Raw genomic sequence first — 12,150 nt, forward strand, 5'->3', positions numbered from 1 at the left:
TTCCGTGCTGCACATACCTATGACTCTATATAATTTGCCAAGTGTATAATAGGGATCCTATAGTACATCTGGACATCCAGGATGCATTGATAAGGTGCCAACACAAAAGGTTAATACACAATGCAGGATCACATGGGATTGGGGTAATTCATTAGGTTGGAAAAAGGATGAGCTAAACAACAGAAAGCAAAGTGTTGGGACAAATGGATCTTATTATGGTTTGCAAGATGTAGAGACCCAGGTGCCACAGTGTTAGTCCTTGAGCACCAACTATTTACAATCTATATTAATGACTTGGATGTGGAGATGTAAAGTACTGTTGCCAAGTTAGCCAACGACACTTAGAATAGACAAAGAAATAATACATTTACAAGTGGATATGGTAAGTTAGGTGAATGGGCCAAAATTTGTCAGATGAAGTTTAATGTAAATGTGAGATTATCCATTTCGATCAGATAAACAGAAATTAAACTTCAGAGTACTTCAATGCAGAGGGATCTGGGACCTAGTACATAAGACCTAGGAGCAGGAAAATGCCATCTGACCCTTCAAGTCTGCTCCACCATTCAATAAGATCATGGCTGACCTTATCATGGACTCAGTTCCACTTCCCCATGCTCTCAATGTAACCCTTAATTCCTTTATTGTTCAAAAAAAATCTATGCTAGCTTCAGTTTGCTGAAGGAGCATCAACTACTTCACTGGACAAGGAATTCCATAGATTTACAAACCTCTGGGTGAAGAAGTTCCTCCCCTTACTCTGCTCCTCCCAATTTTGAGGCTATGCCCTCTTGTCCAAGTTTCACCTGCCAATGGAAACATCCTCTCTACTTCTATCTTAGCTATTCCCTTCATAATTTTATATGCAGTTACAGCAGGTAATAAGGAAAGCAAATGGAATTTTGGCATTTATTGTTAATAGAGTATAAAAGTAAGGAAGCTTTTCTGCAAATGTACAAGGTATTAGTGAAACTGTACCTGGAGTATAGTGTACTGTTTCAGTCCTCTAACTTGAGGAGGCATACAGGAGTATTGTTGGCAATTCAGATGATATTCACTGGATTGATTCCAGAGATGAGGGATTTCTCTTGTGAAGAGATTGCCGAGTTTAGGCCTATAATCTCTTGATTTTAGAAGAATGAGAGAAGATATATACATAATGGCCAGCCAGCGACACCCACAATTTTTAATATAAAGGTAGACCTGGAAAAGATGTTTTCTCATGTACAAATAGAATGAGGGGTCATTGCTTTAGGATGAACATTGGCAAATTTGAGAAAGATAAAGAGAAACTACTTCTCTCAAAGTTTCATTAATTTATAGAATTCACTACCCCATAGTGTGATGAATGCTGGGCCACTGAGTAAATTTAAAGAGAAGGTAGATAGATTTTTACTTAGATTAGATTACTGACAGTGTGGAAACAGGGCCTTTGGCCCAACAAGTCCACACCGACCCACCAAAGCGCACCTACCCATATCCATTCCCCTACTTTTACCCCTGCATCTAACACTACGAGCAATTTAGCGCAGCCAATTCATCTAACCTGCATATCTTGGGACTGTGGGAGGAAACCGGAGCACCCGGAGGAAACCCACGCAGACACGGGGAGAATGTACAAACTCCACACAATCAGTTCAATTCCCACCTCAGGTGACAGGTCTCTGGCGCTGTGAGGCAGCAGTGCTAACCACTGTGCCACCGTGTCGCCCACTAAGAAATGGATTGGAATGCGGGCAAGAGAGTGGAGAGGTCAAGATGAGATCAGCCATGACTTTACCAAATCATATAAGTGGCTGAATTGTCTATTCCTGCTCTTAGTTCTTGAATTCAGTTTGAGTGCATTCTGTAGATCATACCTAACAAGTGACTGTGGAAGATTGGCGGGTGGATTGATAAAGAATATTCTACCCTTACTAAGGTCAAACTTCTTGAATGTCAATTCAGCTATACCCGTCTAGGCAAGTGATGGGTCTTTCCCAAAAGAGGAAATGTCCTTATAACAACCACTCTTATCAAGCCCCCTAAAGATCATATGTTTCAATAATATCACCTCTCATTCTTCCAAATTTCAAAGAGATCTAATGTGTCCCAGCTTTCTTCATAAAGTAACTTCTTCAGCCCAGGAATCAGTATAACAAATCTCAGTAGAGGTTGGGACAGGAAGAAACCAGGTTGGAGTTGAGAGTTTAAGGGGGTAAAGATTGGAAAGTCAAGGTCAGTTAGACAGTTTGAGGATGGTGGGACAGAGAGTATGTTATATTGTTATCTACAAGTTAGCCACTCTATTTTAAACTGTCCAACATTTCCTTGATAACAAACCAGCATCTGATCTATCCCAAGTCTTCCACTTTAACTCAAGCATGCAGGATCCGAGGAATACCCATCAGAATTTTTTTTTATAATCGAGAAATGCTCTTAACCCACCAGAAGTTTAAACTTCCCAGGCAATTCTCTGAATCAGTGCAACATGACTCTGTAGATCCAGAGACATACCATTGTGGGTTACGTCTAAACTTCACTTAACTAGACACTGGAAGATCTGGATAGGACATGCCAGGAACCTCAGATGAAGGCAGATTAGAATCACCCATTGACATTTTTTAAGATAACTTTCAAAAACTTCAACCTTGCAGTCAGGGCTGCATCATGCTTGACAATGGGAATGTTAATTAATGCTCTCCTTCCTATCACCCATGAGGAGACAGTCATGAAAATGCACAGATTTGATCAGTGAGATTTTGGACTGGCTCGTGGATCAGGAAGTAGTCAAAGTTTGCAATGGTATGAAGTTGACAGTACAATTTGGCTACTTACTGCATTGTTGCTTGACTAGTCTGTAGGACAATTCTTTCAATTGGTCTAAATTGGTTTTAATCTTGTTCAGATGCAATGTCAACAATCTTTCCCTCAAAGACATTAGCTGAAAGAGTTGAATTATTACAACAAACAGAAGCTTTCGTTTAGTTTCCTGGTACTAACCCTCAAATTACAAATTTATCAAATTTAATTTCACAATGTGACATGACTACTAAACTCTCAATTTCTAAGTTGTTAGTCCTGTACTGAAATCACAAGGCTTCAGTAGTCATTTAAAAGGAAAATCGAGGTGATGATAACAAATCAGGCCCAACTATTATAAAGGCAGATGAGGTAGTGATTGATAACTCAAAAGTAATAGGCTCAGACCACTTAAAAGAACAATTATGTCGTAAAAAAGATTTATTTTTGTATAAACAGTGAGCATTTTATTGAACTAAAAAATTTAATATATTTTTATATTTAAAATATATTATAAAATGTTATTCTCTCAAATACATCTGCATGTGCCATGTATAAAAAGATTAGAAAATGATTTCTGCAACTAAGGGAACACACACTACCACCCCTCAAACAAAACACATGCTAGTGAATCAACAGTTCATTTTACAAATCATGCTCATTTTTAACTAAATCAATGGAACAAAAAATCAGGAGCACTGCAAAATGCATTGCTGATTCAGTACTGCTGTAAGAAACCTTCCACCCCCACTATCCCATTCTCTCACACACTTAGAAAAACCAGAGAACAGGCAAGAAAAATCTCAATCCTTCTGAACTATTGTAAAAGCTCCTTTGAGGCTAATTGCCTCTGTGAATCAATAATTAACACAATTGATAGTAACAGATAACTGTTGGGAGCACACAGAAATTTAAAATTACAAATTCTCTGCTAAAATAGTGTAAAACAAATAAATGCAATGTGAAATTGTAAAGAAAAAGATAACATTTTGGAAACATGTCAGTCATCATCTGTGGGGAGTACCAATTGACATTTCTGGTGCCAAGCCTTTAGAAACAGATGTTCGTATACTCTGATGTCTGGCATGTGCAGTATTTTTCTTTTTACAGCTATGAAAGCACTTCTGTTAGTTGTCCAATCACCCAAATGTAGATTTGGAATCTCAGAGTTAGAGTCAAATGGTATGAGTAGACAGTGCAAACCAACCTTCTTCTTTTAATCTTTCTGGCTTCAATCTTTGAGTAATAGGTGTCCTATTTCCATCATCTTTGTCCAGATGTAGTGAGGAACTAGTTCTACTGGCATTATCTGTTAATCTATTGTTATTTATTTCGCTAGCAGGACAAGGTGCACTCTCTGAAGAGGAGTCCAATCCATTGGGCAAAGGGATCAACACATCCAGTGATTTTCTGCCAGTTTCTGTCCATGTACCTTCTGGTGGAATAGGAGAAATGGGTGGTGAGGCAGAATCACCAGAAATTTGTCTCTGCTGTTCAATCAACTTCAGAAGTTTGCTGCGTGCTTCAGCACTCTGGTGGTTGAGCTCAGTGATCCTCTGCTGAAGATTATCACAAGGTCTGGGCACAGACTTTTCAATTTGTGGAGCAGAATTAGGTAATTTATCAATATTGAACTGGCTAAGTTGGGCTTTGAGAGCTGAATTCTGCAATTGGAGCTCAGTGATTTGCGCAAGCATTGCTTCATGTTTAAGCCACTTGTCCAAAGCTTCAGCTTCCATCTTGTTCTCCTTTAATCCCAGAACACCTGTCACTGCATTAACAGTTCCTGGTTGTTGCATTTCAGACCAATTACTAACAGGCAAAACTGGAGTCAAGTTCCTTTGTCCTTCTAAGGCATCACTAAAATTGCACTGCTGGGCAAGATCCTGTTGATCTTGCAGCTCGCTTTGTATTCCTAAGTATTCTATGAAATTGTTTTCTCTTTGTTGTTCAACAGACGTTGGAGTATCCTTACCAATTTGCAAAGGATGAGCACAATTTGATTTCAGGCATACATTATCAGCGAGCGGTCTTTCTTGACAAGAATTTGCTGCAGTTTGTGATCTTACAGCTATTTGACTGTTACTCTGTCTTGGGGGGGAAAGCAATATAGCAGAGCCAAATAAATGCTCAGGTAAACATTCACCTCTTCCAGCCATTTCTAACACATTCCCCTCGTACTGATTACCTACGTTTTCTAAACGTTCAGCAGCATTTGGTACAGCCCTTAAAATAGGTGCATTCCTGTTATCCTGTCTGCCACAGTAAATGCAACCATGTAAAGTCCTTCCCTCCAATGCTGCCGCACCAACTTTGCAAGCATCAATGTTTTCTCTTGGCTTCGGGGTGTCCATTCCTGCTCCTAGGGATCCGTGCACCATTTGTTTGATTAAGTGCAGCTCCTCGTCTGTCTTCACCATATAATGGTGCAGGGCAGTCTGCGTCGCAATCACTTCGCTTTGCACTTTCAGAAACTCTGCGGTCAGCGCGTCAATCAGCGCCCGCTGCTCGGTGCAGCTTTCCGCCAGCCTCTGCCGGCCTTCCCTCTCCCGCCGCTGCTGGGTTTCGTTCTCCTTCAGGCAGCGGGTCAGCCTGCTCAGCGAGCCGACCAAGGAGGCGGTGAAGCCCGTCAGGCCTCGGCCCCTCTCGGGCAGCCGCCCGGCGACCCTGCGTCCCGCCTGGCGCTGCAGTTCCACCAGCTCCTGGTCGATGTGCTCGATGGTGTCCCGCAGCCCCTCCAGGCTCAGCCGGCCGTGCTCGGCCGCTCCCTCAGCTCCTCTGGAGCGGACTCTCTGGATCGCCGTGGTGGCGTTTAGGCCAGCCTCGTCCCCCGAGGCCTCACGCTCCGGTGTACACGGAGTCCCCGGGCTCTGGCCGGCCTCACGCCGGGACCACCCCGGCGGCCTGTCCCGCGGGTGCTCGCTGCCCTCGGGGCTCGCCTCCGCACGGTCCGGGCTGGCGTCGTTGAGCGCCTGCGAGTCCATCACCGACTCGCTGAGGAGGGACAGCTGAGTAGGCCGCTCCCCCCAGGCGCGGGTGGGCAGAGCCGCCTCGCCGCCGCCCCCGCCGCCCGGCGCCGCCGTCACGTTCGGGAAAGCGGCGTGCAGGCGCGGGCCGTCGGCGAACAAGTCCCGCACCAGAGCCAGGGCCCGGTCGGAACGGTCCAGCACGTCGTGCAGCTGCCGCCGGTCCAGCAGCAGCTCGCTGACCAGCGGCTGGTGGCCGGGGGCCGGCCGGGGTTTGTGCAGGCCGGGCCGCCGGTGCCTGGGTAGGCGGCTGTGCCGGCGCCGGGCGAGTTCCTCCGGGCTGGCCCGGTGCACGCTCAGGTCGCTGATGGTGCTGTCCCACTCTCTCCTCGGCGCCGCCTTCTTTCTGCGGCCTCTACCCGCTGCCTGCGAGCGGCTGCCCCGCACCAACGACATCCCGCCCCGCGGGCTGCTAGGCCCGACAGCAGCGCGCGACTCTTCACCTCGCGCCGCCAACCGCCAGCTCCAGAGCATTCCCGCCCCCGCCAACTGTCATCAAGTCACCCCCCACAGTATCGCGCTCCCGTCACTTCACTTCGCGCCGACAACGGACACGTCGCGCGCGCGCGCGCTCCCATCGCCAAGTGCCCATCAATTCAGCCGTTGCGCGCCCCCGTCAATACCACCCCTGCGCGCTCCCGCCGCCAAGTGGCCATCAATTGGTGCGTCGCCGACAACGGACGCGTCGCGCGCGCGCTCCCGTCGCCAAGTGCCCATCAATTCAGCCGTTGCGCGCCGCCGTCAATGCCACCCTCGCGCGCTCCCGCCGCCAAACGGCCATCAATACACCGCCCCCACCCCCACCCCGCCTCATTGCGCGCTACCGCCACCTCCCGCGCGGCTCTGGCGGTTCCCCAGCGCCGCTGAGTATTCGTTTCAGGGCTCGGTGTGTAAAGAATATGATTTGTTTTACAAAAAAAGATTAAATTAATCGGAGATTTTTATTTTTTTTAATCAAGATTTTGAATTCCCTAAAAAAAAATGTTCCGCCAACCCCTGGAAACTTTGAGCGAGCTACAATGTGGAGAAGAAAGAACCTGCAACTCTGAAAAGTTGTGGTGGGCTCTCTTTAAATTAATTTAAATCCCATAAAGAGCTGTCTGGTTGGGGCAAGTCGTCAAAACAAAAGCTTAACAAATCCCTTTTAGGAGTACGGTTAAAAGAAATCGCCCTAATAAATGACAATTTGTGCCACCCATGCTGCCTGACCACACATCTCTTTCCAGGATTTAGTGTTCTTATTGAAATTTGCGGTGTTTTTCTTCCAGTGTATCTATATGTTACTATTGGGCGCAAGATTCAGTTCAATGGGACTCAAGGGTCTTGGCAGGGTAAATGCTGAGATGATGTCTCCCCTCATGGGAGAGTCTAGGAGCAGAGGGTATAGTCTCAGAATAAAGGTGTGCTAATTTAAGGTTGGGTTGAGGAGCAAGTTCTTCTCTCTGAGGGTCTTTGGAATTCCTTGCCACAGACAACTGTGGGGGCAGAGGTTGAGCAATTCAACAACTTTACCAACACATTCCACCCTGACCTTAAATTTACCTGGACCATCTCTGACACCTCCCTCCCCTTCCTGGACCTCTCCATCTCCATTAACAACGACCGACTTGACACTGACATTTTTTACAAACCCACCGATTCCCATAGCTACCTGGATTACACCTCTTTCCCCCCCCCGCTTGCAAAAATGTCATTCCATATTCCCAATTCCTCCGCCTCCACCGTATCTGCTCCCAGGAGGACCAGTTCCACCACAGAACACACCAGATGGCCTCCTTCTTTAGAGACCGCAATTTCCCTTCCCACATGGTTAAAGATGCCCACCAACGCATCTCGTCCACATCCCACACCTCTGCCCTCAGACCCCACCCCTCCAACCGTAACAAGGATAGAACGTCCCTGGTGCTCACCTTCCACCCTGCCAACCTTCGCATACACCAAATCATCCGCTGACATTTCCGCCACCTCCAAAAAGACCCCACCACCAGGGATATATTTCCCTCCCCACCCCTTTTCGCCTTCCACAAAGGCCGTTCCCTCCGTGACTACCTGGTCAGGTCCACGCTCCTCTACAACCCACTGTAAACCTGCACCCACACCTCCTCCCTCACCTCTATCCAAGGCCCTAAAGGAGCCTTCCACATCCATCAAAGCTTTACCTGCACATCCACCAATATCATTTATTGTATCCGTTGCTCCCAATGTGGTGTCCTCTACATTGGGGAGGCTGGGCACCTCCTAGCAGAGCGCTTTAGGGAACATCTCCGGGACACCCGCACCAATCAACCACACCGCCCTGTGGCCCAACATTTCAACTTCCCCTCCCAATCTACCGAGGACATGGAGGTCCTGGGCCTCCTTCACCGCTGCTCCCTCACCACCAGATGCCTGGAGGAAGAACGCCTCATCTTCCGCCTCGAAATACTTCAACCCCAGGGAATCAATGTGGACTTCAACAGTTTCCTCATTTCCCCTTCCCCCACCTCACCCTAGTTCCAAGCTTCCAGCTCAGCACTGTCCCCATGACTTGTCCGGACTTGTCCTACCTGTCTTTTCCACCTATACACTCCACCCTCTGCTCCCTGACCTTGATCCCCTCTCCTCCCTGACCTTCATCCCCTGCCCCACTCACCTATTGTACTCTATGCTACTTTCTCCCCACCCCCACCTCCCTCTAGCTTATCTCTCCACGCTTCAGGCTCTCTGCCTTTATTCCTGATGAAGGGCTTTTGCCCGAAACATCGATTTCGCTGCTCCTTGGATGCTGCCTGAACTGCTGTGCTCTTCCAGCACCACTAATCCAGAATCTGGTTTCCATCATCTGCAGTCATTGTTTTTACCTCTATATTTAAATCAGTCAAGGAATCAAGAGTTATGTGAAAAAGGGAGTAAATTGGACATAATGAATGTCAGGAGACAGTGAGGACTGCAGATCAGAGTTGAGAGTGTGTTGCTGGAAAAGCACAGCAGGTCAGGCAGCATCCGAGCAGCAGGAAAATTGATGTTTCCAGCCGGAGCTCTTCATCAGGAATGAGGCTGGGAGCCTCCGGAGTGGAGAGATAAATGGGAGGGGAGTGGGGCTGGGGACAAGGTAGCTGAGAGTGCAATAGGTGGATGGAGGTGGGGGTAAAGTTGATAGGTTGGAGAGGAGGGTAGAGCCGCTGGGTGGGAAGGAAGATTGACAGGTAGGGCAGGTCATGAGGATGGTTGTGAGCTGGAAAGTTGGAACTGAGGTAAGGTTGGGGGGGGGGGGGGAAGGGGAAATGAGGAAACTGGTGAAGTCCATGTTGATGTCCTAGGGTCGAAGGGTCCTCCTGGCATCGGGTGGTGAGGGAGTGGCGATGGAGGAGGCCCAGACCTGCATGTCCTTGGCAAAGTGGGAGGGGGACAGATCAGTCATGATTCTCTTGTATGGCAGCATGGGCTCAAGGGGCCGAATGGCCTGTTCCTGTTCCTATTTTTAATATTCTTAATGAAAAGTGATTCATACAGCGCTGATGAATTAGCTGCAGTTGTTCAGGTGGACAGAATAGAAATTTATAGTAGTGTACTTTTACATGAAAAATACAGTTTAAAGTTTTGTAAGTCACCCCACTGCAGTGCCTACATCAATGACAGAAGTCATACACAATACTAAAAAAAGTAATATTAAAGAAAAAGTAATCACAGTTCAGTTAACGACTCCTGGGATTGGGGAAAGCTGATTAAGGAAGATGCAGTCAGGATGAGACTACAAGGCTATTGGAATACTGGGCCAGAACCCTCTGCTGAAGAACACCATCATGCCTGGCTGAGATCATCACTCTTGGAGGAGACTACCTGCCAGGTCGCTGGATAGAGTGAACGGAGGATCTATATCAGTTGTTAGATCAATAATCCTGAGGCATAAATTTAAAGTAACTGATGGAAGGGAGAAGTCAAGTGAGGCCTATCATGATACAGGGAGCAACTAGTAGCATTTTCCAACAAAAGCATCAAGACAAGACACTCGCAGAAAGTGGCAAGATACCTATGTAGGAGGATTATTGTGTATTGTCATCCTAATTAATTTCAGATCTCACCTTATTAATATGCAGCTTCTTATCCAACCACCAACTGCAAACAAACATGACACTGATGAATCTTGACAAAAGTCTGAATGACCAGCTTGCTACTTGCTCATAAAGTGTTCCATTTTGCACACCAGACACCAGCATCTTGTATCTCTCATCTCCAGGGATAGCATGTTCCTAAGCATGTTCCTTGGCGTCATACACATGTCAGTTCCTGCATATCATTGACAATCTCTGATCAAATTACATTAAGCTTCTGCACTGTATGTTCCAAATTGGGGCACGCCAACTACTATCATTGCAATACTCCTGCAAGGAATCCTTATGTATGGGAACAGGCATCAAACTCATGGATCTCAAGGCTGTTCGCTTACCCTCTTAGCGCTGGCTCACTTTGAGTCTATCTGGATGTTCACAGCGTTTCTGCAATGCCTTGCTTTAGCTTTTTATGTCTTGCCCCCTCAGCCAAAGCTACTGAACTCTCAGTACCTCTGTCTTGACTTTCTATTTAGTGCAGATATAAAAGCAGGAAGGTTGTCAGTAGTCCTCAGACAAGTCAATGGAGACAGCCTTGAGTCATGGGATGCTCATACAGTCAGTCAAAGACAGCCCTTGATACTAAATCTGGGATCTGGAATGGTCAGTCAATTGCTTGAGCAGCCAGGATCAGGATATTCTCGTAGGAGTGAGGAGCTGAATGTCGAGCAGCCCACCATCTGTCTCAGCTCTTTATGCCCTATTAAGAGCTGGTTTCTCCTATAGCCAGAGAAAGGGAGCTACTAAGGCAGATGAACATGGCTGGCAGAGCTGAGCATAGTCTAGTACATATGTACGTGGGGGGGGAAGTGGTGAGTTGTCCCAATAAAATGACTAAGCAGAGGTCATGCAAAGTGTGAAGGGTTGGGATGGGTGAGAGAGAGTAAAGGAAGATAGTGCATGCAATAGTGAGAGTGATAGAGCATAAACCTTGGTAAGAGGATTAGTAGAAACAGAGTGAGTCTTATATTGCAGAATTAAGATGATTGTATGTATCCTGCTGAATCCAGGTGGTTGAGCTTCTTCCAACACTGCTAGGCATTCCTCTAGATGGCTGAGACTGCACTGACGCAGACAAGCAAGGTCTGGTGTTGTGGCCCCTCTGGCAATTCTGGGAGAAGAGCCCTCCTCTGCAGTACCTCCACTCAAGCATCTCCAAGTACCTGTCCACAAATGTGTGGTGCCAAATTTTCGCTTCTCGGTCATGTCTAGGACAAATGTCACAAACCATGCAGGGCAGCTCTGGATTGATACTGCCTATCTGGGTGCACAATAGCCTTTTAAGGATGACATTGTTGTCAGAAATGCTGGTTCATTCTTAGATATCTGTGCAGTGAAGAGTCCTTTTGGCTGAAGTGAGTGGTAGAATCAGGCTAGCTTCGGACAAGAGAGATGCTATAGGGGCAGACAAGGTGAGATTGGGATGACAGTGTGAGAAACTTGCTAGGCCTCTGACTGAAACCAGCCATGAAACTTGACAAAACTGACATAGCCAAAAATACGCAAGATCCAACCCAGTGCTACCAACTTAATCATATGATGTTGACAGATGATACATTTACTGTTAAGGGAGCTCCACTGTTGCAACACTGAAAATTGGATTAGTAAAACCACATTGTGTATTATTCATTTTTGGTCACTCATTAAAACAAAACAAAAATATAAAAGGCTCAGTTGATCTCCATCTTATTGAAATTATTATTGAAATAATATTCAAGGCATTGATTTTATATGCTAAGGTCTTGATATGTTTTCATTTATTTCATTATTATTGATGCTAAATCCAATTTAGTCATGTGCTATGAGTTATAAAAGCTATACAAGCATGCCTTCAAATAAAAACTGCAGCTCAAGATGCAAAAGTACAAAATCAGTTGCCAAAGTACAAAACTTTTCAGTTGATGAAATAACCATGTTCTGTTATTCTGGCTTTTAAAGGCACTTTACAGTTCACAAATAATCCACAGTTAAAGCAATAAAGCCCTTAACTCAATTGCCAAACTCTTCAGCATTACTTTCCCTGGGCTCCAGATCAGGTCTGCTCCTAATGAAGCCTCACACTTTATAAATCAGATCAGCAAATTATTATTTTCCAAAGAGCCTGAAAGAATTGCCTGTGCTTGTTGGTTTAAAATTTTTCTTTACTGCTAATCTCATTTAACTGAATGGTACAGTTTTCTGTTTTAACTCCTTTCTTTGCTAAGTTGTTATTAGATCATGCAATGATATGGAAACAATATGGTCTTCAGAAAATG

The 12,150-nt window shown here is 45.9% G+C and overlaps 2 protein-coding genes across 25 annotated transcripts in view; both read right to left on the bottom strand.

The window, feature by feature from the left end:
• The window catches only part of sulf1 (sulfatase 1), a 403,560-nt gene that overhangs the window by 200,010 nt on the left and 191,400 nt on the right, over window positions 1–12,150 (bottom strand). The gene's annotated exons all lie outside the window — the stretch shown is intronic.
• spice1 (spindle and centriole associated protein 1) lies at window positions 3,197–6,322 on the bottom strand. The gene has a single exon (XM_072571476.1). It carries the CDS (start codon window positions 6,279–6,281, stop codon window positions 3,957–3,959), a length of 2,325 nt encoding a protein of 774 aa, XP_072427577.1. The 5' UTR covers window positions 6,282–6,322; the 3' UTR covers window positions 3,197–3,956.

The sequence above is a fragment of the Chiloscyllium punctatum genome, chromosome 5 (assembly GCF_047496795.1).
Source record: "Chiloscyllium punctatum isolate Juve2018m chromosome 5, sChiPun1.3, whole genome shotgun sequence".
NCBI classification, from domain to species: domain Eukaryota; kingdom Metazoa; phylum Chordata; class Chondrichthyes; order Orectolobiformes; family Hemiscylliidae; genus Chiloscyllium; species Chiloscyllium punctatum.

Bases quoted from the DNA above. Each gene is read 5' to 3' on its own strand.
- spice1 (XM_072571476.1), bottom strand. From the start codon at position 6,281: ATGCTCTGGAGCTGGCGGTTGGCGGCGCGAGGTGAAGAGTCGCGCGCT.